Source organism: Nestor notabilis, unplaced genomic scaffold, assembly GCF_000696875.1.
Source record: "Nestor notabilis isolate BGI_N333 unplaced genomic scaffold, ASM69687v1 scaffold3387, whole genome shotgun sequence".
Classification (NCBI taxonomy): Eukaryota; Metazoa; Chordata; class Aves; order Psittaciformes; family Psittacidae; genus Nestor; species Nestor notabilis.
Genome location: NW_009936747.1, coordinates 49,112 through 75,470, shown reverse-complemented (window position 1 = coordinate 75,470; position 26,359 = coordinate 49,112). Strand labels below are relative to the sequence as shown.

Below are 26,359 nucleotides of genomic sequence, written 5' to 3'. Positions count from 1 at the left end.
GTAGAACAAAAAAGAGAAGGCATTTTGATCTTTATTTCCAAATGCAAACATTGGAATTGGCCTATTCTAGTTTGGACCTAGGAATCTGGATTTACAGGCAAGTTACTGCTTTTCATATACTCTGACACCTAATATATGTGTAGAAGGAATATTTGTGTTTGAAGATTGTGACTATCCTTTCACAGGACTGAAAAAAGTGTTTTGTAGAACAAAGCAATTAAATACCTGCACCCAGCCTCTCAACTGCAAGCTTAACTGCAGATATTCTAAAATCTGCTACTGGTATATCAAGCAGTTTTTCTGCGGACAGGCAAGGAAAGAGAATCAGAAGAAATATGAAGCTTGTTTTTATAAGTGTGCATATCGGTATACTCATGCTATCCTTGTAACTGATATTTGACTTATACATGTTTCCTGAGAGACTGCCAGTGTCCTGTCTGGTCTACAAAACAGAGTGTGTTTCATTCCTAAAATGCTTTCCAGGTGAACTCAATATTATATACGGTATTAACTTCTGTTTCTGTACGTCTATAATTAATCGCTGAATTTACCTATTTGGACATTCTCAGATATTGCATATTTAAATTTGAACATGCTCATTATTTTTTAATCTGAAGATTAGAATTTAGGATCGGGATTGACAGCTGTTTCTGAATGCCTGAAAAATCTATTTTTGAAAAGCCCATTGGCCTGATTCTGCTGTCATTTACTTTTGTTCTTGACATACAATTTCAAAAAACAGAAGTTGCTCTACGGTAAAACAGGTTTGATTGGGCGGAGGATGGGGAGCAACTTTATTTTTTTGCCCTGAAAGAACTGGAAGCAGTATCAATCTGTTGGGTTGAAGTTTAGTAAACAGAGAAACTAAAATGTAGGAACACTTAGTTTCAAATATAATTATACAAGGGCATGGAAACTTACGTGATTTAGTCTTCATAACATAATTCTTACAGGAATAGCTCTATTTTGCATCATTCTAATTCCTGAAGATCCTGGAAAATGGTCTAGCTTCCTTTCTTAGCCTAACTTAAAAAGAACTTATTTTCTGTTTTAAATTATTCTAGTTTTCACTGACTCCAGAGAACCTTTGAACTCGATCACATTGCTTTTTGTCCATCACACATGTAAAATGCCTCCTGTGTAATAGAGGCATATTAAATCATATAATGTAATTTAAACCACAAAATGTGATGTGAAATCCTAGTCACTTGTCTTATTGAACCGCTGTAAAGGAATAACATGGAAAAAATATTAGATTTAAGAAAAGGTTGAATAACTTCACTACTTTCAAAATTTTGTTTTATGGCTAACAGTCTGTTTTGTGACTCAAACTCATCTGAGAAGGTAGTATTCATTCAGATAATCCCATGGAGCAAGGCATTTTAAATATGGTTGCTTTTATTAGGCTAGGGGCAAAAAAAAAACCCCAAACCAGCAACATAACAGGCTCCTGATTTCATGATCCAAAAGGACATTCTTTACACGCAGACATACCATAAAAGTAATTAACGGCTATGATGTAAAAATTGTGATCTTTTCTGGTATAGGAAGCATTCATTGTTCAAGGTAGGATAAAATTCTGTAATTAAGATGTGTGACTCAATCCATCAGAGGAACACTTCTATTTTTGCTGATATTACTTGTGACCAGATCTCTTCACTGGATTTCCAAGCTTTGTCTTTTGCAGACTACTTGTCGTCTTTGCAGTTCAGTAATGCATTTTATAAATATAGCAAAACTGTCTGTGATATATCTTAAAGGTGTTCCAGCTATCCAGTCAATTAACAGTGGTGGTGTTTTTGGCCTGCACAGGGCAATTGCATATACCAAAGATGAGAACTATAGTTCTTAAATCTATGTATTCCAGCACACAGTAGCAAATGACATCCTAGTTTATAGACTTAGCATCCTGAGTAGGTCATTGTCAGATTAAAAACCTCGTCATCATCCAGAAAATGGAAGACAGTGTGCCATTAATGTGAAAGCCTAGGCTGATATGGAATCCCAAACCATTCTTGTCAAAGAATTTGCTCTTTAGTCTTTTTAATAGTACTCTTTTCTTTTTAATAGTACTCTTTCTTTTTTTACTAGCATTTGTATTTTTTTTTCAGAGTGATATATATGAAAAAAATAATTAAAAGCTTAAATGGTTTATTGAGGAACAAAGTTGTCCTACACCCTCCTGCCAAGTATGTTAAAAGATACACTTCAATCAGGCTATTTTTTTCTAGTATCTTTTAAAAATCACATACCACAAAAATCACTGCGCATCTATAGTAACATGTTAGTTTGAATAGAAGTGTGGCTTTGAAGTGAATTGCTTGATTGTACCTGCTTACCATGTTTTGTTCGGATCATGGTCCTCTCTTTGAGTGCACAAACTGGATCCATGTTGGGTGAAGCTGATTGTAAAGGTTTTCTTTGAGAAATAATGTGTGCTTAATCTATAAAACCAGATTAGGACTGGTCTGAAGTAAATGCCATAAGATGTATGTGATATAAATCTCATGTCCTTAGCACTGATTTTTTTCAGTTTGAAAATACACTGCTCTTGCACCACAGAAATTGTCTACATAAAAGTTCTAAATTATTTAGGATGCTAAAAAGGTTGGGGGGGGGGGCATCTGAAAATGGAAACAAAAGCTTATTCTCAATATTTTATCAAAGTGAGTATTTTACCTTGAAGCCTATTAGAATCAACTCTAATCTAGTGGTTCCCAAGGTTTTCTTTGACAGCAAGATGGGCTGCATATTACTATTTGAGAAACTCATTATCTGTATTACTACTGCCTGAGGACTTTTCAAGTCAGGAAAGGACTCATCAGCTGTCATCATTTAACCCACATGCAGGCTACATGGCTCATTATCAGTGCCCAAATCTGACCTTAAGCAGTGCTTTCCTTTCTCTTTAAAAACTTAGCTAAAGAGTCATGCTCATGATTTGCCCTGTGAGGTAGGATCCTACTTCACCTCTGCCTTGAACTAAGGCATTGCGTTAAGACTTTGGCCACTGTGACAGTGCTTATCTTTCTATACAGAAGGATTATTTTACAATCTTAAACATACATGATTTGATTCTCATTTTGGCATATACATGTAACTCTTTTTGGAAGGTCTCTTATACAGTACTTGCTTAACTTGAACTTCCTGTCTGAAGTTTACCGCATGTTAACACCACCAGCAGCTAATTCATGAGGCAGTTCCTGAAGACTGAAAGGCTAGTCATCAGTTTGACTATATAGAGGTATAAAAAAAAGATTATATGCCCACTTTGTACTTTTTTTCTGTGAGATTTTTGCCCTTGGAAGTAGTTACTGGAGAGAGTAATAGATGTCTAAGATCAAACAAAAACAGGGTTCCAGGACGGCTTTGTCAACCCAGTGCTTAAAAACACAGGAGCAATAAGGCATGTTTGAGTAGTGCTGAACTGAGTGACACCCAATCAGCTTCAATTCCCGAGTCTGCACCTTCAGCTGAATCCATATTAGCATTCTGTGCACAGCTTAACATTAAATAGCCATTTTGATTCTTACTTTCTATAGTTTTTCATGACGACAACTAAATGTATTTCATTATTGTGTTTACTAGAAAATAGCAGTGTGCAAATATCACCATCAGGAACTTTAATACTGAGACACTTCAATCAGAGTGGAGTTTACACTTGTTCCATTGTTTATAAACTATCAGCAATGCAACCTGTTGAACACCTTATAATAAAATACCTTATTTATGGTAAGTTATGAATCCATGTGTGTTGTTGCTTTGGAAAAGTTTAATTTTTAAAAATGTGTGTTCCTATTTTTAAGTAAGTAGGTTTATTTAGAATTTAATTTTCAGACATTCTGTTTCTCTGGGAAATTGTTTTTAATATTAATTACTACCAGGCAGTTCATTTAATGTCATTTACAGAGCCTTAAATGAAGCTCAGTGGCGGACTCAGAAACTGATGAATACAGTTCTTTTTTAAGAAGAAACATAAACCATTATGAAATGTAACAAATTGTATAGGTAGTAATCCGTAATAACATTAAAATAGTATAATTTTAAACTGAATTATTCTTTATGAGATTAATTTTGGCACAGCCATATGGTTTTATTTCACACATGTTAATGCCTTAATTATTACCTGCTTGTGCTTTGTAGTATGTATCATTTAATAGTGTAATATTCCTGTTCTGATAACATTTCCTTCTGTCAGTGGGTAAAAAGTCTTTGATAAAGTGAAAGATTGTAAAGGCAATGTCACTTATTCACTACGAGCTCTCCTTTTCTTCTTTAAAGGATATTCTATTCTTGTGGACATGCGGGCAGGAGCTTCTCTTGCCTTCAGCAAGAACTATGTCTGATCTTGAATTTAAAATGCGAATCACTGCTCATTTAGAAACATGGTAGAGCACAATAACCTAAATTAACCTCTGATGTAAATTAATTTTACTTTGCCACAGTAACCTTCATACAGAATAGCCCTGACTTTTAGCAGCTAGATTGCTTGACAGAACTGGAAAGGAAGAAGTTTCTTTGAAACCATTTTAATGGAAAAGGTTACAGTTTTCAGTAATGCAGACTTACATCCTTATTAATAAGGATCAAATCTGAATGTTGGCATACAAAAGTCAAGTTTTATGAATATCTATATATAAAGGAATATGCAGCAGCAAAGGAAAGGAAATAGGGGAGTCAAAAGCAAGGTGGAGGATCTAATAAGCTGTCTTAATTGGGTACCGTGTTTTGGATTTTTTGCTGCTTCTTTTAGCTGGATTGGTTTCTATTCCTTTGTTCTTTCTTTCCTGCCACCCTCATTTCTATGATTATACCCACACCATGACCCCTATTCTTCATTCTTTTACTCTTATTTTCTATTAAGCATTGTACTTTGTTGATTTTCAGCTTTGGGCAAGTAGAGAGGTTATCATGAAATAACTAGAAACATGCATTTTATGGTGTATTATGGTATTTGTAAAAGATGTCCAGGTGTGCATTTAGCTTTTCAGTAAAGGTGGAACAGCTTGTGCTCACAGGGAAGGAGTTCCTGTTTATTGTACTAGTTCATCTTCTATTGATCTCTAGGGAAGAGGATTGAGTTTTTAAGCCCTTTAAAATAATTTGTGATAACTGACTAAAAATTATTTGACATACCACTATAATTTGCCATAATGTGTAAGATTAAACACTGTGCTACATACTAAAGGGTATTTAGTATGCTTCTTAGCCTTATCATTCACAGTCCTGATCCTTTTACTGTAATCTCTTGTTGGTTTAAAAATAATAAAAAAAAATCAATAGAGACACCTACCTGTTGATATCAATAAGAATGTTGACTTGTAAAAATCTTTTAAGTGTTTCCAGTTGGCCCAGCATAAAATATTTTATCATTAAAAATTTTCTGGGGGTGCAAAATAGGCTTTGTTTATAAATAAAGTATTGAAATTAAACCCCCCCCCCATACACAAATTACTTTTTTTCTTTTTGCTTCATATATGTTCCTTATCATCTTCCACACTTTTTTGCTGCAGCTTATTCTGATCCTAAAAATTACTATGAGTTCACAGCCCGGTATCACACAGCCCCCTGCAACAGTTCTGAGAACGCTTATTTTGAGAAAGCTTTGCTTCAGGTACTAAGCAAACTTGTTGCTGAAGTTTCTTGTGAGGTTACATTAATTAAGTCAGAATGCCATCATGTAAAAATGCAGAGAGGAGGTCTACAGAATGAAAACTTCTTTACATTTTCAGGTAAAGATCTGCCTTGCTTTTAAAGTAAATAATACAATTCCTTGCCATTAGAATTTACAAATACATGTAATTCCCATAAAAGATTTAAGTATACTGAAATTGAGACATAGACATGTAGTATCTGTGAAGACAAGCTCTGTGATTTATTCAAAACATTGCAAATTAGACATCTAAAATATTTTAAAAAGTCCTAAATACTTGCATCAGAACTAACTAGAATCTTAAATCAGTTAATTAAAGAAATAACTGTTGATTTCATTGACTTTATTCTTCTATAAACAGATTATGTTTTGTTACAGTTACTTCCTTAGACAGAGAAAACCACAGACTATGTCAGCAAAGAGATTGTGGTGCATTTTATAGACTAACCAAGGTACAGTAGCTAACATAATACAGGAAGTACCATAATAAGCTATTCTCACAATAAAGTATAATAACATAAGAAATGAATCATCTTTTCTTTAGAAAATTAATAAATCAATTTAAGAGTTTTCATGGATATAAAATTTTTATTAGTTAAAATTGTTAATATTCTAGTGCTGATGTGGATAAGGCAGATTATGCTATCAGATTTAAAGGCAGTATATTAAGAGTATAAAAAGTGGCAAGACAATTGGGGAAACTTTGAATATGCGTTGTCTTACAAATATCAAATGTTGTTCTGCAATGGGAGTGCCTTTCCATCACTTCAAAGTGATTTGATTATTAATCTGGCAGAATTTTACCTGTTTGAAGGTATTTCGCTTTTCCAGTAGAGAACCAGAAGCCAGAGTCTTGCTTACTAGGTTAACTGCCAATTTAGAGGTTCTTAAATGGGAGATGAGAAAAGAAAGGGAAGTACAGGAGGAATACTAAGGTATATCAGGTATGCAAATTGTGCTTTGGGATTCCAGCAGACAGGTGAGGGAGTCTAAACCAACATCAAACTCATTAAGCAGCTTCCATCCTGTCCACTGTAAAAACCCTTAAATGTGTGGGGAAAGCTCATGATCAAAGTCCATCTTTATCATACAGACAAAGAGGATCAAATTAAGAAAGCACGGATAAATTTGGTTTTGTGAATTTGTGTGTATGCTGAACCTTGCCAGCCTATTAAAGGTTGTTCTTTTTTTTCTTTAGCTTTATATATATACATATATGTACACACACATATATATATATATATATATACTTAATCCCTTCATTTGTATGTGAATGAAGCACTGTCTGGAAATGAAGCATTAATACTTTTTACTGTTAAGACTTTGTCAGATTGTGAAAGGGTCTATGTTTTTGATATGTATTATAGTTAGAAGTCACATTTTAGAATTTAACTACAATGACTTAAAATATTTAATATTCCAGTGGATAGTGGAAGACACTTTATAAAAAATGATCTGAAATTCCTGAGAAAATAAAGGATTTTTAAAAATAAACATTGCCTGTGGCTAGGGAGATGGAATAGATGAGATGGGATAGAGCTCCCTCGTATCCTAACACTTGTGTGATTCTGTGTTGCTGGTTCTGCACTGATTGAAAGGAGTGCTTTTCCTGTCTAGGTCTGTGTTTGTCCTAAACTTTCTGAGTAAAGGAATTAAGTCTTCCACGATTATATTTGATTGATATGATAGTAATAATCCCCTTATTTAACTTGGCTTCAAAAGAAGTTTGGCATTTTCTTTATGTGGAGCAGAAATTGCTAACAAATATGGGAAGTATGTCTAATATGTAAGTGCACCTAAGTTACAGTACCTATATAGATGGGAAAGCTGCACTTCTCTTGATGTTGAACTACATATGTCTAATATAGGCAAAATTGCCATGGATTAGCTTTTAAAATTATATTTATATAATCCTGTACACTTTCAAAGACATTGCATTAACTGATCAAGGTTTATCTAAATTAAGCCCAACATATTCAAAAGTATCAGACTGTCCTGTTTCCATTTAGCTACAATCAAAAGATATAGTGGTACAGCCTTTAAAACTCATACTCACATTCTTTTGTCTTTTCTTGTATTCTGACCTCTTTCCATCAAAGATTCTAATTGTTTGTTTCAATTTAGGCAAAACACCTTATAGAGAGATTTTTTAAGCAACAAGTGGAACATACCAGGAAAAGTTCTGAACTGTTGCCTAAATTATACTACATTGAAGGTACTCTGCAAATGGTATGGGTTGATCACTGCTATCCAGGGTATGGAATGAATGCTCAAATGCACCCAGAATGTCCCAAGTGTTGTGGTAAGTGACAAATTAATTTATTGTACAAAGTATTAAATACTGTTACAATGGTTTTTGCTCTGATGGAACTCAGTACTTTGCTATGTAACTTTGTAAAAATATTATGACATAATATAACAGGCTGTGATCCTGTCAAGTCTGTCAAGATAACCTGTACTAGATCAGGTTAGCACTTGGATATAACTTGCTTAAGACTTTGTTGATTTAGATTTTAAGATAGATCTGCAGTTTCTGTGGATTGATTTAAATTGAAATATATCGGATTAATTTCACAGCTTTTGATAGCAGTGGGGCTTTCTGCAATTACCATAGAAATCTATAATCTAACATGATATCTTTCAAGTGGTTTTTTATGGTGAGATAAGGCAATTATTTTTGTTCTTAAATTTATAAAAGGGAACATAATGATGCATAACAATACAATGCCTTTATCTAATTACATGCTACACTCCAGATCTGTTTAGCCATAATAGTTATCTGCTGTGCACCTCCACCTCCTGCACTAAACAGAAACACTACATAGTCCTACACTAGTGTCAAGATCCCTGTTAAGTTGCGATCATAACAGACACTGCTTTAGCAGATACAGGGGCAAGCTTTCACATCTGAGGTACCCAACAATCTGAAACAGTCAGTCCTGAATCTTGACTGATTACTACTTCCCATAGTTGAGGATGTCATTCTCTCAGCATGCTCAAACATACGCTCTTTTCCTTAGTTGACCTTTTCATAGAATTAGTAATTTCTTTTCCCAGAATCCAAAACACCATATCACAGGCAGTAAAACGGAAACAGTCCTCTGCTTATCGTTCTACCTCAAGGTGAGATATGAGCTTCAGTTACTTCTGACAGATATATCCTGCATAATCTTTAAAACCTCAGAAGACTACATAGACTCCCAAGGAAACAAAACTTAGTGCTGCATATCCTCACCATTGGAAAGCTTTTTTCTAAGATATTTATGTAATTTCACTTTATGTAGTTCATACCTTGTTCTGTCTTCTTGTTCTCTCTCAGTAAATCTGGAAACATGACTGTTAATTATCTTTGAAGTAGCTTTTAGAAGAGTCTGACCATTTCTTTTTTTCTTTCTTTTTTTTTTTTTTTCATTTTCTGGTATTGTCTTTGTTGAACTAAACCAGCTCAAGTTCTGTCTTTTTGGTTGTGTTTGACTGACCTTGTTCAGCCTGATTACCGTCCACTCTAAATTCCCTACATTTGTTTTCAATGCCTCAAACATGATGCAATAACTCTAAGAGGACCGTGCTAACATGTCAGAATTAGTTGTGATTTGCTAAAGTCCCTAGATCTGTTACTTAAATAGGAAATAAAATCTTTCCCCCCTTGTCTTTGTTAGTGGGAGAGCTTTTTCCAAAACATGCAGTTACTCATAGAAATACTTCGATAAACACATTTCCATTGAATAACAGTAGAGTTCACTTTCCTGGGTTATGCAATAGTTTCCCTTGTAGCTGCAGAAACCAGGTTCTGTAAACCAGTTAAAACAATTTTAAGGCCCTTTTTAGAACTGTTTGAGAGTTTTGGTCTCTTTAGCTACCCTTGTTTTGTAGTTAGAAGATCAAGCTTTCGGACTAAATTAATTCATAGAAAGTTCATACTCGTTTGCCCTAATGGGGAGAATGCCCTTTAGCTTAAGTAGATTCTGGGGTTTTTTGTCTCCTATTTTATAATCAGAACAAGCAAAGTAATTTCTATTTGCTTTTGTAAGAGCTTTCATTCAATAAACCTGTATGTCACATGCCTTATTTTGAATTTAACACAGTATTTCATATGAACTCTTAGCAGTGCCTTTGACATCATTAGTGCTTTTCTTTTGGTCCTAAGAACCTCTCTCTCACATGGTGTAACAGTACCACGCTTCTCCTTCCCATTGACTGTGCTTACAGTCCTCTTTAATCAAATAAATACACAGACTCTCCCAATTCTTTTATTTCTTCCTGCCTATTTAAATCTCGTCCTTATTCACAGCTTCTCCTAGTTTTGTTGTCAGCATTGTTCATTGGGACTTCTTCTGATTATCTCATTAGTAGAAAGATTCAGTAAAATGTGTCTTAATACTGTCTCATGAGTTACCCCTTCAGCCATTTCTCTCCAACTCTTCTTTTTAAGCAACATTTGGTACTCTTTTTAAATTCCTTCTAACCATAGTCTTCTGTAATTTATTACATTTCTATGTGCTGCCATATCAGCTACTTTAAAATTAGGTACATGTTGTCTTACAATGAAGATAAACATCAAATTGTATTACTTTCCGCTTACCAGCATGTGTTTCAGTGTTTATTCCTGAAATCTTTATGAAGTATAGAAGTCTCATCAGCTGTTCTATGGTTTCTGGGATTCTTTTTTCCTTTTCTGCAAAAATTATGATACATTTCTCACCAGTCATAGGTTAGCACCAGTCACAGGGTATCACTGTGGGTACATTGAAAACCTCAGTGTTACTCTTTCACAGGCCAGTTCTATTTTGGAACATGGTAACAGATGTTACTCAGACTTTCTCCTTTGAGGTACATTAAACTTTGAACAGCGTTACTGTTTCTAGTCTCCAGGTCTTAATAAGGATATGACAGAATTAAAGAGGTTACAGACCAGGCCCAAGAACACGGAGAAGTATAATAGTACGCATATGCTCTGCAAGTTTCATAAACAAACCTACTCTATTTTTACTTCTTATACAGCAAAACAGCTAGATATTCAGTTATACCCGTTCTTTTTCCTCTATAATTTTTAGAATAACTAGTTTTATGTAGTCTTTTAGTAGTTCTGGTTCCTCCATGCTGTGGTGCACTGTTCTGTGAACAGTGCATCATTTATTTCACACTACCATCACGCAATTCATGAACTAAGCATAACCCTTTCACTTACTACATCATCTACCAATCTAAATCCCTTGTCTTCCCCATGCTTCAGTCTCATATTCTTCAGTATCATAGTATATTATCATTCGTTTTTCCACCCTCTGCTTTTATATTAAAATGGCATTAAATATTGAGCTGTTGCCTCACCTTCTACTCCCATTTTGTAATCTAAATCTCTTTCTGAATTAGTCAATCAAACATGTTAACCTGATTAGTCACTGTGTGATGTATCTATCTTTAGAAAATCTTTTTGGCAGAAGACACTGATGGTAAAACATATCAAAATTTTGTTCATCAGGTACCACATAAGCCTCAGGCACAACTCTCTACTGTGTGAGTTTGTAGAGGCAATGACTTGAAGAGTCACTGCTGATTAACAATCATTACTGCTGATTATTAATTCCATTCTGCCCCTGTAAGCAGTCTTGAATAAACAGAATTGATGGGTACAAACATCTTAGAAATTATTTTACATGATTTTATCTTAATGCTAATGTTCTTCTGCTTTTAAAGCCCTATTTTATGTTAAATAAAGTACATTATTCCAGGATAAGTTAATTAAATATTTTGGTAACAGCCACATGAGGTATGATCAACCATTACATTTTACTTAATGTAGGCAATTGAGTCACTTTCATGTCATCAAAACTTCTAAATACAATTTTTCTGCTTTATAAATCTATTATTATGGTTAAGATTTTTTTTGTTTGTTTTGTTGGCTTTTTTTTAATCAGATGCAGCTGTGAGATTAATAAAGTACAAATTGTTGATGCTTCTTAGGGCTGCTCTGGAGACACAATTAGATATCATACCCTGTACTACCTTTATGAAATATTTTTGTCTTGTATTATTATTCTGCAGAGCTTGATTTCCGTGGTATTTTTAGTAGATTACATACTGAACAGTCAGTTCTAATTTGGTTTTCTTCAGTTGTTTCTCACAGCATGGTGATTATATTACTGATACACAGTAACTTGAAAGTTCAAAAGGAAATATGTTTTTTAAGAGAATATTGAAATAGTCCTAAAAATCAGAAAAGGGTGCAAAATACTAGTTAGCTTATAGGATACAAGAACAAATTAAGACATGCATATCAGCTTGTGAGGTGTGAAGTGGCAAGTATATTCCTCTAAGATGTTTATACTTCCAAAGTGAATGTATACCAATAGGAGTTTTCCATTAGTGAAAAGGTTGAAACAAGTTAAGTTTAACAGTTAAAGAAACCTTCTGGCAGCTGGCTAAATTAGCTACAAGTCCCTACTTTAGATTCCTTTCTCTTTTTCATGCTTTCTCCTAGATAGCAAACAGATGACACTTGTGAGAAAGAAACTTTTCATCCCATTTTAAGAGAAGTCTAACTTGCTCCATCTAAATAAACTGAAAATTCTGAAGGACCACAAGTGTGCCTATATTCTTCAATAAAAAGAGGAGAATTATTCCTCTGGTACCCAGGATGATTAATTTTCCAGACTGGGCCTCTCAGTACAAGAAAGACATTTAGGTGCTAGAGCAGGTCCAGAGAAGGGCAACGAAGCTGTGAAGGGTCTGGAGAATAAGTCTCATGAGGAATGGCTGAGGGAACTGGAGTTGTTTAGAATGGAGAAGACTCAGGGGGGACCTCATTGCTCTCTGCAACTATCTGAAAGGAGGTTATAGCGAGGTGGGGGTCAGTCTCTTCTCCCAAGTAACAAGCAACAGGACAAGAGATAACAGTCTCAAGTTGTGCCAGGGGAGGTTTAGATTGGATATTAGGAACAATTTTTTCACAGAGAGGGTGTTCAGGCATTGGAACAGGCTGCCCAGGGAAGTGATGGAATCACCATCCCTGGAAGTGTTCAAAAACCATGTAGATGTGGTCCGTAGTGATATGCTTTAGTGGTGGTCTCAGCAGTCCTGGAGTAATGGTTGGACTTGATGATCTTAAAGGTCTTTTCCAACCTAGTTGATGATTTTATGATTCTATGAAAATGCCTTTAGTCACATGTATTTGTAAAGAGCTCTCTTTCCCATAAGGCCACTTTGGTCTGCCTAGAGTAATGTACAAAAAAGGCAAGGTTTTGATGTCATCTGCAGAAGACTCGTCTCTTTTACCTTCGTAAGACCTCTAATAACCCTCTTCAGCCAATAGCAGTGGCAAAACATGCCATAGGCCAAGCTAGTAACAGCCACTGGGGATCAAGTGAATCCTGCCAGCCTCAGCAAATGAAGATAAACCAAACCAAATACTGAAAATCCTACTGAAGGTTTGTGCAATAGTGACTAAGAAGTCATTATTAAGCCAGGTAAACCCCAATAACCAGGTAAGCATTGACTCTGCAAAAGGAAGGAAGCTCTTAATTACCTTTGCAAAGTGCCAACCCTAAAGCCATTAATTAAAAATCTATCCTAAAGAAAGGCTATTATTGCCAAAGAGAAGTATGATACAGGATAGTCATAACCAAATAGCTCAAATTCTGCTTTTTTCTGCCAAAAGCATAATGGTGAGTTAGTCTTCCGTGATGAAGTCATTCTGCAGATGACTGTATACACGTCAATAAATAGCATGATTCGACAGGAAAAAGCATTTCATCTAGAACACTTGTTCTGCATCATACACTGATTTTGGGTTTGATGCTTTAATTTTGCACTACTTCTTAATAATTATGGGAGCTTACATTTCAGCTTTATTTTGTCTTGTATTCCTTATACTAGCAGCCATAGCAGTTTATTTAAAACACTGTTGAATATAGGCCATATTAAAATGTAATTGATGGACATATCCCCTGTAAGTAGACGGAGTGAAAAGCAATGAAAAGAAAAATACGGTGTAATAAACAGATGATGAATAAAATATATAACATTTTTTCACGATCAACTAGCAGAATGCTGGAAAAAAACATCTTTCTTCAAATAGATGAAGATGCATTCTAAACATTTCAAATGTAAATATTTTGTAATTATCATCTAAACTCCACATTTTTTCCTTGTTTTTCTTGTCCATAGTTGTATGCAGCCCAGGATCATACAATCCTAGTAATGGAAATCACTGTCTTCAGTGTGACAGAAGTTCGATATATGGAGCAACAAAGTGCTAATGGTTTTACACTCTTGCAATAGCTCTTATGTATTTTAACGTGGTAATATTAATAAATATTTTTAAAATATGTACAGCTTGGTTTGGTTACACCGATAGAATACACTGTTTTTTTAAAGAAATAATGATCCATCAGCATATTGGTAAAATGTTTTAGGTCATTATCACTTAGGGCTACTTTGGTTTTAAGGTCTTTAGAACATCTGCTAGGTTAATACCAATAGAAAACTAACTATTTAAATCACAAGAAGTAAATACAAAGGTAGAGATATTTTGTATACTTAGTCCTTTGCTGATAGACCTCCGCTCCTCTTGACACGGCGTTGTGTAAGGCATCTATATTGTAGTTTTATCTACCTGTCCATTCAGTCGTTGGTTAGGAGGATTATAGTAAATAGCTCATGGTGTACATCCAGCACTGAAAGGTCATGAATGTTGCAATGCAGCCTCAAATGCAAAAACATCCTAAAAACTTACTTTCAAGATGAATTATAGTATCACTACTGACCAGTTGGTAACTTCTTCCCAAAGAATGTAAAATTCTACTTGGGTCAGTCATCTATTCCACCTTTAAAGATACCATTTTGAGCGTAACACTTTTGCTCTTACCTGAAGAAAACAAACAGTAACATAAAATACTGTGGTACTCTTTATGACATTCATCTTTTTTACTTTTGTAAGACTGTTGAGAACTACCAAGCAGTTAGATCAATACATTCATTGTATTTGTCATTCATTAACAGCCTTATTTAAATTCATATTCAGTAACAGAATCCTGTTTAAAATCCGATTTGTTTTGTATTTGCAGGTCATACCCCATGCACACTGCAAAGTTTTAATAAATATTACAGATTTTACACCCTTTTCCCCCTTAGCTCTTTGTTCTATCTAGTTCATGTATAAAAATGAGCTAGTTGGGAAGGTAATTTTTAGCTCTTTGGCATGTCTGGAAAAGGGGGATTGCAGGCTCTAGTTTTTTTCAAGCATAGATATGGAGCACAGGTTTAAATATGTATTTCTTCAGGAACCATACTCTGAAAAAAGGAATAAAAAGAAATTCTGTGCTACATCTAAGAATTAATCTTTGAATATGTTGTATTATCTTGAAATACTACATTATAAGTATCCCACTACTATACTGTTTATGTGGCAGAGCCTGAAGCTTCAAATATATTACATTTTGATGTGAAGGACACAAAAAATGAAAACAGCACATTTGAAAGTAACTAGTGAGACTGTATAATTTCCTTTTCCGGTTTGAATGAACTTTTATATAAAACCTACACAACTAAGGCATCTGAAAAAACTAGAAAACAAGCATTATTAGCATTCTACAGAGTGACACTGTTCATTGCTTAAACACCAGTATAAACACTGTAAATAGCTCTTTTTATCAAATGCCATTTGAAAATAAATATTTGGGAAACAGCATGTTAAATGTTTAGCAGTGAAGAAATTAAACTCTATTTAACTGTAATCAATAGAATGACTAAAGGCTACTTAGTCCTTATTTTTGTGTGGTAAAACAGACCACTGGGTCACTACATTAGGCTGAAGCATTGCACATCAGTATGTTATGTTTCCATAATTTCCTACTCACAACAGTATTAAAGTAGTTAGCATTCGCTTGAATTATTAATGGCTTAAGAGAGAGCACAGGACGCAGTATTGTCTTTGTGAAAATACAGACTTTGTTTCTGCTAAAAAAATCACCATACCAAGTAATACCCACACATTGAACTCCCTACAGTATGGATAGCAAATCAATTTGAGAATGACCTTCTTAAATGAATGCAGCGTTTAAGGCAATAGCAATATAGATTAAGCAGTAATTGGACATTTTTATATATTCACCTTCTCATTGCACATCAGAAACAGAAAGCTCTGGTTGGCAGATCATTTCATCAATTAAAGGCATTTATAGAATTGTCTCTATACTTTAAGGGAGGATAATAAAGCTGATGTGGGTTTCACTGGGGTATTATACACACTAGAATACTGACTTTCTTCTCCATTAATACATTTTTGTGTTTTAGCGGAACACAGAAATGATGGTTTTGAGTCCTCCTGACAGGTGAAATTCATTTTTAATTCACAGTTTGCACACTGTTTAAGGCTTACTGGAAAAAATAAATTAAGCGGCCATAAAGGTTTGTCTTTAATTCTGCTTACTATGAAGAAAAGCACTTTACACGAGTATTTGTTAGTGTTCTCCCTCATTCACTGTTTGCAGTCAAGTACAAATGCTCTACTACAAGAGCAATCTGTGGAAAAAATCTTGATCTCAGTTAACAGTGTCAATCTGGGCTTCTAAATTACTCTTCATTTATGCTGGCTTCACCAAGAAAAGAATTCTCTTTTGCACACATGCTGTACATACATGTCTCATTGCTAAAATATCGCAAGTTTACTCTCTTGTCTGGTAAGAGAGCCAGAAGAAAGTAATTCCTTTGTGTATAGAACCACGGAAGTAAGTTTTCCTCATTTATCTATTCCCCAAAATAATCATATGTTGAACTGTTTCCCCACACTACATCTGGCATGTGTCTGCTATTTTTCCACATTGTGTGTGAACTGATATTTGCATTCCTATTTTCACCATTTTTCATAAATTCACCTCTTTGCCACAAGGTAAAAACAGAAACACTCAGCACACTCCACCTGATAGATTATACATATTCAGCAAGACTAACTTGGTATTCTGTTACTATAGTCTGCCTCTTCAATAATAGCTTTAGTTATGCTGTCTAGCTCTTAAAAGCAATGATCTTTATAAAAGCAGGAAACAGTTGTTACAGAAATAGCCTTACTATTCACTAATAGCCCCAAATGAACCTAACATGAACAATGTTAACAAATATTTCTGGCAAGTTGAGAGTTGATTGTTTTTAAACAGCAGCTTTGAGCTGCTGATTATATCAGTGTTTTCCTGTTCCTGCTTAATTAATATTCCATGTCAGTATTTCCACACAGCCTCAACAGGTAAGCGATAAAATTTCTGACTGCTCTAGTGACTGGTAACTGACATACAGCTTTGGAGTTTTCCTATGTTTGCTTTAAAAGGGTATAAAATGAATGAGGCACATATTATATATGAGCAATTGGAAAAACATACTAGGTTGTGTTTATTTTTTCTCTGCTATGGGAGTTGTTTAATGTGACATTTCAAAAGATTGAAAATTTACATTGTCGGTGTGGTTAAGCAGAAGTATTTCTGCTTAAGGAGTGGCTGTTTTCTCACAACTGAACAAGTTATAAACTTGCTGAAGTAGTTCTCAACTTTTATTCCAAATTTGATGTTTTGGATAGCCAGAAAAATAGTTTGAAGTGTTCAGTTTAATGCTGTCTCCTCAGTTTTTAATGTAGCAGGAATATAGGGCAGAAGGTGTATTTTTGCAACAGAAAACCCATGGAACCCAGGCTGTGAAGAAAATTCATTGCCTGATAAAGGGAATAAATGGAGCGTTTAGCTGGACTGCATTAGAGTCTTAAATATGTGCCTTTCAAAGCTTCCTAGGTATTACAGAGCTATCCTAGTTTAGATATTAAAATTACCATAAAAAAGTAACATTGAGTACTTTACCATCATGACAATATCATTTATATTACACCATATGAGAACAGAAGAGATTGTTTTCCGAAGTGACGTAACCTTTCATCATATCTTTGTCGTATTTTTACTAAAGACTTTAATTCAATGTCACTTAAATTGGGATTTCAATTTTACACCTCTGGAGATCATCCAGTCTAATACCTCACTGTAAGCAGGTTGAGCTCCAGCAGGCTGCCCAGGGCCATGTCCAGGCAGGTTTTGATCATGCTCAAGGACGGAGACTCCATGACATCTCTGGGCAACATCCTCTAGTATTGAATCACTTCTACTGTGTGGTTTTTGTTTTGTTTTGTTTTCCCATCTCCAAATAGAATTTCTGTATTACAATCTGTGCACAAATACATTTCTCATTTATTTCTGATTTTCTTTAAAAATCTCCCTAGAAATACCTGTATGACACTGTAGCCAGTTTTCTTTTATTGAATATTCCTGCCATAAACCTCAGCTCCTCTGTTTCATATCTCGTATCTTTCCTCTTTTTCCCCTTTTCCCTTTCAAATCTTGCATTAAGTATTGAAGTGAATACCAGCACTTCCATTTTTGTGGTTCAAATGAATAGTATAAAGAATCCTATTGCACACTACCTGCAATTTTCTAATTACCTGAAACCACCCAGAATACAATCTCTTCAAGCACCTATCTGCACAGGTTCGAAGCCAAATCCATGTATAGTGCAATCTTACAAAAATGGATGAGGCCAAACCAAGAGTTAATTTGTCTTGATTACAACAAGGAAATAAGCAGAAGCAAATGAAGTAGAAACAAAAAAATCTCAGATTCATGCCAATGCAGCTACGTAAGAACATCTGAGAAGAATATTCATTATCCAAGCAACAGACCTTCAAATAAAAAATCATTCATGAGCTATCAGTGTGTCTGGATATACAGCTTTTATAGACACAACCCACCTGCAAAGCTGAAGAGCTCCTCATATGCAGGATGCATAATACTGTTTACACTGAAGCAAGAACCAGCTGAGTGCCTAGGCTTCAGCGGGGAAGCCAACGTTCTCTAGAATTTGGTTCACTGGAAATGATGCAGATGGCTCTTTCATTTTTTTAAAGTAAACTATGAACGGGTGTATTACATTACCAAATCATAATATTTAGGTAAGTGCATGTGGCCACCATGGCAGTTCTTTTACTTTTTTTGCTCAGAGATTAAATTAGTTTAAAGGCAAATAATTTTAAACTGCATTCCACAATGGGTCTTTTTAGAAATTTTAATCTATTGTTTTCCACATTTTCATTTTCCACTCTTAAAGAGAAAGGAAGGTTTCTGTTTTAAGCCTTTGTCTCTCTGAAGTGACATGACACAGCAGACTGCAAAACTCAGCTCCCCAATTCTATTGCCAAAGACTTATGCACTGCTTGGTTCCATCACCTCTTGGAACTTGGCTTTCAGGGTCTTTCAGTGTGTTCCCTTCTGTGCTGGGGTTGCTGATGGTATCACCTTGTACTGGGTCTGGCTTGGATGGATTTATTCTTCACAGTAGGTGGTATGGTGCTCTGTTTTAGATTTGTGACCAAAACAAGACTGGTAACACACCACCAGTATTTTGGGTATTGCTGAACAATGTGCACGCACAGCGTTAAGGCCTTCTTTGTTCCTCATTCACACCCGAGTAGAGTGGGGCCGCACCAGAGCTTGGGAGAGGACGCAACCAGGCAGGCGACTTGAACTCACCAAAGAGGTATTCCATGCCATATAATGTCCTGCCCAGCAGTAAAATGGAGAGGAGCGAGGTTTAGGTAAGGTTAGCTGTCTTTCACCTGGGAGCTGGCTGTCAACTCCCATGGTCTGCACATGGGAGGTGGAGAGTGATTAGTATTGCATCTTTTTTTTTTCTTTTTTCATTTTTCTTCCACTTCTTTGCTCATTAAATCATTTTCACCTTGACCCATGAGTTTTCTTCATCTTCCTTTCTTTACCACTGTCCCCCTGTGGTGGGTGGTGGTGAAGTAAGTGAGCAGCTGTGTGGTGTTTAGCCACCTGCCAGGGTTAACCCATAACACACTGCATGCCAGCTGTGGTTCCACAGCTGGGCAAGGCTGGTGAAAGCTGCCCAAGAAAAGTCACTCAGCTCATGTCCCCATCTCAGGGACAACCAAAGACTGCTCATGTAATACGTACTCAGAGAAGCTGTGGCTGCCCTATCCCTGGCAATGTCCAAGGCCAGGTTGGATGGGGCTTTGATCAACCTGGTCTAGTGGAAGGTGTCCCTGCCCATGGCAGTGGGGTTGGAACTAGGTGATCTTTAAAGTTCTTCCAACCCAAACCAGTCTATGATTCTGTGATTCTACTACTGGCAAAAACTGCATGTGGCCAGTGATCTCAGCATAAAGGAGCTCCAAAGCCCATTATGACTTCTACCTTGCTACATAAAAAAGAAAAACAGAAAAAGGATTTCAAAAGACACCTGCTAGGAATTCCAGCTACTGGAGAACAACATTTCTAGTACAATGTTTCCATACATGCACATCCATTTCAGGGTTACTTGGTTTTTTTTGTGTGATTAGAAACTATTTAAATCAAGTAATGTCTTTCCCTCTCCTGTCCTTGATACTAGAAAATACTATGCGTGTCTTTGCCACAGGATAGACTGTGCAAGAGACAGCTCATTGATTTCAGGTTTTGTCACTCCTCTTCCTCTCCTGTACCATCGCTGGGGAAAATAACACCCAGTTGTAGACAGACACATGCTCAAAACACAGACGCAAGGTGATAACTGGGATCCACTGAAATCACTGGAAAAATTACTACGGTCTTTGGACATATGAGAAAATCATACATATGGCTGCAGACTGGTTAACCAGGTTACACCACAGAAGTAAGTAGCAAAGGGTAGGTGGGAATTTAAGCAATAGTTTTCTGTTTTCAGCTAATGAATCATTAAATCCTCTCTCTCGCAAAAGATTAAAGGTAAGCGCATTGTTTTCTTCAGCCTTAACCGGTATTCAAAGCAGATGTAATGCAGGAGTTGGTGACAAGCTAAACTAAACCCAAAGTGCATCTAAGCAAAGGCTGCTGGTGGCTGAAGCACGGAGATGTGATTCACCTCACAAGTAGTCAGGGTCAGCTTCTGTGCTAGATACCCTTTGATGGATTCAAAGACTTGGTTCTCAACCTGTTTCCTCAACACAGTGTCACACAACCCGTACAGCTGCCGGAGAAAACCCAAAAGTTGAACCAGCATGAGCAAAGTAGCAAGAGCAAGGTCTAGGGAATGGTACAGCTACTAACCAGCTACCCTACCTGCGGATTAACAACATGGAGCCACAGCACTGGAGGCTTGTTTCGCTGCTCTAGCTCTTCCACACTGCACTGCTCCACATTCATTATACATTACATTAACAATGCTATGTGATTACTTACCATAATTTCCACCAGCTATACTGTTTATGTCATAGAAAAATTTGTTCTGCTGAAATGTTATGTTTGAACTGAATATTAGGTAATGATATTGTCAGATTAAATTTTTATAACAGCAGCTATGAGAGACCACCTTTGTATTACCCACTGCTCCAAGTTATCCTGGCAATGAATCAGTAGGTATGCACCAGTGGAACTGGAAGAAGGAGCTGACCCAGCTCTACACTACAGCAATATTCTCTGAAGGCATATTCTACCCCATTCTGTTCAAAAGCAAGAACGTCACATTTTTGTCACATGCTGGTTCTTTTTTGGCCCACTAAACTGAAAATAAGTAAAAAAACCCCCATCCCCAAAACAAAACAAAAAACCTCTGAGAAAACCCTCATATGATGAAACTAGAACAGAAATGTAATGTTTTAGCCATGGCGCACGTATACCACAGGACAGACAATGATACAGTACTTTAATCTGTATTGTCTATATAAAACATTTATTTTTAAGCTCTATAATGATATTATAGAAATACATAGAATATTTTATAGAGTGTATTTTAGTGTACTCACTGTGAAAATAACACATTTATTAAGACAGGTATTCTTATGTCCAAATGTTTTAAATATATGCACTTCTTCGCCTTGCAGTATTATGTTACCTTGAAAAAGAAAATATCAATATCTTATTCTTTGCTCCTCACCAGAATCTTCTCATTCAGACTTCCCTGGGTCATCTAGGGTGCTCACTGCTGTGAGATATTTTATAAAAACCATGAAAAGTACTTAGAGTTGTAGATTTCCTATATTTGTTTGCATTCATGTCTAGTGCACATAGCTTGCCGTTCAATTCTCCAAGTGCCTTCTTCATAAGTACAGTGACATATAGTGCATTCATCAGTTTTCACCTCCCGGCCTGCTGGAATGACAATGGTTTCTGCAAAGCAGTTCGGGCCTGAAAAAAAGGAAAGATTTTATTATGTGACACCTGCAGCACACTGTAATCCAGCATAGTTCACGTGTTGTCTCCAGCATTGAAAACCTAACACAAGGTGAGTAACGCTGGGCACATTAAACAAGAATGAGCATCATGCCCGGGGCTGTTCTGCCCTGCACAGGGGAAGGTGCATTAAAGCCTTTCTGTGAAACATGGAACTGTGACGGTGACCTCAGCACAAACTGACAATGCAGACGAGAACAGATTTACGCTAGAGAAAATGCCAGCTATTGGTAATGCAACAGTGCGACTGTAGGTTACTGGAGAGCTGATTGTAAGTGTTATTACTTTTTTCCCATTGGGAACGAGCATTGTATTTCATGTGGTAATCAAAATATCAGATTAGTTTATTTTCCATTTCATGAGAAAACAGTCATTTTCCAGTCGAATGGAATAGTTCCAGCCTCTTCTGAATGGAGATGCTTTTTGTGCATAAAATGCAATATTCCATTTTATGTAAGTCAGCAAGTCTACAAACATCCCTTTTCACAGTACACTGAAATAACTTCATTTCGAAGGACAAGGCAGGAGAACAATCCACAAACACAACATTCACGAGACAAATCTGGTTCTTTCCGAAGGTAACATCCTCGAGTCCCTCTGCTGCAGGAGGGTGTGACTATTGTATTATCTACAGACCTCCTAAAAAGATGTCTACTTCTGCATTGAAAATCCACATCCACTTGTAAAGCAGCACTAAACTCTACCACAATCATCTACCTGTACACTGTCACGTCCTCGGGGGAATTCATCCTTTCCATTCACTAAGCATGCACAACAGCCTGGCCACTCAACAGCACTTTGGTACCACTATCCATCATGGTAGGATGGGCCATAGCGGCCAACATATATTGACATGATACCGCTGAAACTCTTTAATGAATATGGCTGTGCAAAACATTTATCAACTGTCAACCTGTTTGCCATACAAGTAAATGAATTACAGACGAGGGTCTGTCTTCCATTGCCGGGGTCTACTCTGAGACCTAAGCCAAACAATATGACTGCTTCTATTTTTTCAAGTGCTTCCTCTGAAAACCAAAGGTAGAGGCACACTGCACATTCTAAAGCACAAAACAAACAGCTACAAATCAACTTTAGCAGCTATCTCTTCAGATCACATTACGCATTTGGGTACTGACACAAGCAGCCCCAGAATCAGATGCCAAATTGACAATAACGAAGGCCTTTTCTCTGTGAAGAGCTACTCTCTAAGAGAGACCTGCAAGCCCTGCAGAAATTTTCTTCGCCAAGTCATACAGTTAATCCTCTGAATATTTAAGCTGGTATTTATTCTGACTGACTGAGAAGTATCTCTAACATGTAGCTTCTTTGACAGTTTTGAGTGGCTTCTTGCCAGTCAAGCCTCTGGATGCAGAATGGATAGCAAAATACAGCATATCTCATGTAAAATTACCTGCTTTACTAACCTAATGTTACTGTGATACTTTTGTGTTTGCAGCCCCCTCAGCCTGTCCATGCAAAGTATCACTGAGCTGGACAACCCAGGAAGGAGGACACTGGCATGGCAGACATGCTCCTGGGTCTCACCGCACACTGGGAGGTGTCCCAGCTTTCACCTAAGATGAAGGGGCATTGTTAACAATGCTGTCCTCAGTGGAACGTTACAAGATTTCAACTCTAATCTATGAAATTCTGTTTCGTTTAAATACAGAATTCTTCTTGAACCTGATAAACTTTCACCCCAAGATGGGTTTGTTTGCACATTAGGTAAAGATACCTGAATGTTTTCCATGCTGGCCTTTAACAGCCCAGCATTTTACAAAGCTATATGATACAAAGAGTTAAAATATTAAAAGCAGAATCTACTTTCATGGTGAATTCATATGAAACCTACCAGACCACTTGAAATTTAAACACTACGTAAAAGGCACAAGAAGAACAACACTGATGTCAATCCCCTGTGCAGGATTTATTTCATTCTGGGAAAGTAAATGTTACAGGCTATGCTTGGTTATTAAAACCAACTAGGGAACAAAGTAAAAACAGAGCAAATGTACTGTTCCAAATATAAATGCCTCCAAATGTAAATGCCTATGCCTCCATTCACAATTAGCAGCACCTTAACGCAATGTGTGACAAGTCCTTCTTACATCATAAAGTTATTACATGTAAAGATATAAGTTAGCCCTCCATCGTTAAACTATTTAAGATGAGGGAAAGTCACTGCTTTGGTAAAGCTACAAAAGAGCAGTAACAGTCTACTTGAGAAAGGGACCCCACAAAAGTCAATGACAGCAACAAATATTTTTTTAGTATCATGCACCTTTCCTATAGAAATTGCCTATTTTCTGGTTCTGCATTTGCACCCATCATCACTGTAACTGCAAATCCAATATAGAACTTAGACTGGTAATAACCAACTGGTATCCTTGCCTCATCTTTTTCTTTGCAATATTGTGTGCACACAATATTGTGGTTAATGTTACAGAAAAGGTCATCAATGAAAAGGCTGAACTGACTATATTACTGCAACACCCTGCACATAAATGTCAGTATAATATAGTGTCCAAACACGGGAAAATAGTTCCATTGCTCTCCTTTTATCATTTCTCCAAACCCTCAGACTTCTAGGGAAAAAAACAACCAACCAACGAACGAAACAACTGAGCTTCACCCCAAACCTCATTCAATTTTGAAGCTGTATGAGCTAGTCCTGGTTCTTGGTGTCCTGTGGCTCCCTTCCCACCAAGCAGGTGATGCTCATCCCTTTCCTTTTCCTCTGAGGAGTAGTCACAGAAACCAGAATTCCATGGCTGAACTGGCCAGAGGAAACCAGTCTGCAGTGATGGGGAATACATGGGGTGTCAGTGGCAGGACCTGTCTGCACGTGCACCTCCAGAGTACTTCCTTGGCCCTGCCAGTTGGATGGATGGTGCTGATGAAGCAGCTAATGATCCGGTTCTTTGTCTGCCTAAAAGCACAGTGGGGAAACTGAGTAATCAATGATTTTAGGCAGAGTAGGCAGAGCAGGCATACAAAGGCTGATGTTAGAGTCGTCTTATTTCCTCACTGTCTCTTACCAGGGGGAGGCAGAAGCACATGTCTCCTCCACACGAAGTAGATAAGCTGCCTTGAAGGCATGGCATTTGCTATTACTGCTTTACTTTAAACTGGGCAGTTTCTATTGAATTAGCAAGACTCTCAGATTCCCATCATAAGGGGCACACCATTTTTTAGTTTTTCTAAATGTTTGCAAAATTACCTGACTTAGCACATGAAGAGCATTTCCAAGTGAACTGGGGCTGTTCCAGTTCCAAAACGGTGTTGCAGAAAAAGTGGATCTCTTCTCCTTGGTCTACAAAGCAGGCTGCCTGCTTTCTGAGTGCCCGCTTGGTGACAGTATCCTGCCCAGCCTCATCACTCGGTACCCGTGCAGTGCAGCAGTGGCTTGTTTGAGCTTGTTTATCTATAGTATAAACCTCCTGGGCCCCATCGCGAATTGCATACACTTAAATAGCTCTAAAGAAGTCAGCAGTGCTGCACGTCTTCACAGTACATGAAGATCTTGCCATATCACTCTTAAATCTGGCAGAAAATTCAATATGACATATTGCGTCATTCCAAGTGTAGCTTGAAATCTACCACGACATCATTTGTTTTCCTAAAGTATACACTGGTGCTGACAGACTCCACTTGAGCCATACCATGCTGGTATCAGCAGAGGTTTCTTTCCTAGGGCTAAGGCACAGTTGCTGCTGTCTCAGTGATGTCTCGAAGCAGCTAGTTCAGTGCAAATCCTCAGTTCCCACGGGGAGCACCAGACTGGCATGCAGCTCTTGGATTCCCTGCATCTGAAATACTGAGTCCTAGCTTCCAAAAGCAACATTTATACTGGGATCTAAGGAAGGAAGAAGGCATATTTGGTGGTTAATTCATTGAAAGTTTATAATAGCCTTTATTGATTTGGGTTCAAACTTAAACAGAGGACATTTAGGTTGGATATAATGAAGAAATTCTTTACTCTGAGAGTGGTGAGACACTGGCACAAGTTGTCCAAGGAAGTTGTGGATGCCTCATCCCTGGAAGTGTCTAAGGCCAGGCTGGAGAAGGCTTTGAGCAACCTGGTGTAGTGGAAGGTGTCCTTGCTTTTGGCAGGGGGGTTGGAAATGGATGATCTTAAAGTCTCTCCCATCCCAAACCACTCTATGATTATATGATTCTATGAATGGGATCCTCAACTTTTAACTGCTTAATAACTTAAAAAGTTTGAAAATTTAATTGGGGTGACTGCTGCTATAGGGATTTTTTTCAAAGGCTTTACGTTTGTCCTGTGGAAAGCTTCCAATGACTTGTATGCTATGCTTCAGAGTTGACAAATGCAACAATCTAATTAAAATGCAAATTTTGTTATCTTGGAAGAAAACAGCTGATACCAATTGTGAGCAAAGAATGCCCAAGCCACTCACCTACAGAAGCAACAGCACCTGTAACCTTGACAACCTCACAAGAGGCT

At 36.8% G+C, this 26,359-nt stretch overlaps 2 protein-coding genes across 2 annotated transcripts in view; one reads left to right on the top strand and one right to left on the bottom strand.

The window, feature by feature from the left end:
• The window catches only part of ZPBP (zona pellucida binding protein), a gene marked incomplete at its 5' end in the record, with an annotated part of 19,984 nt that extends 6,076 nt beyond the window's left edge, over window positions 1–13,908 (top strand). The window contains 5 exons of the mRNA XM_010018477.1: window positions 3,589–3,732; window positions 5,514–5,732; window positions 6,032–6,105; window positions 7,778–7,955; window positions 13,817–13,908. Coding sequence (XP_010016779.1) covers window positions 3,589–3,732; window positions 5,514–5,732; window positions 6,032–6,105; window positions 7,778–7,955; window positions 13,817–13,908 — 707 coding nt within the window. The remainder of the gene's footprint in view (window positions 1–3,588; window positions 3,733–5,513; window positions 5,733–6,031; window positions 6,106–7,777; window positions 7,956–13,816) is intronic.
• Window positions 13,909–21,349: 7,441 nt separating this feature from the next.
• Window positions 21,350–26,359, bottom strand: part of VWC2 (von Willebrand factor C domain containing 2) — a 53,279-nt gene continuing 48,269 nt past the window's right edge. Inside the window, exon 3 of the mRNA XM_010018476.1 lies at window positions 21,350–21,840. Coding sequence (XP_010016778.1) covers window positions 21,689–21,840 — 152 coding nt within the window. The 3' untranslated portion in view covers window positions 21,350–21,688. The remainder of the gene's footprint in view (window positions 21,841–26,359) is intronic.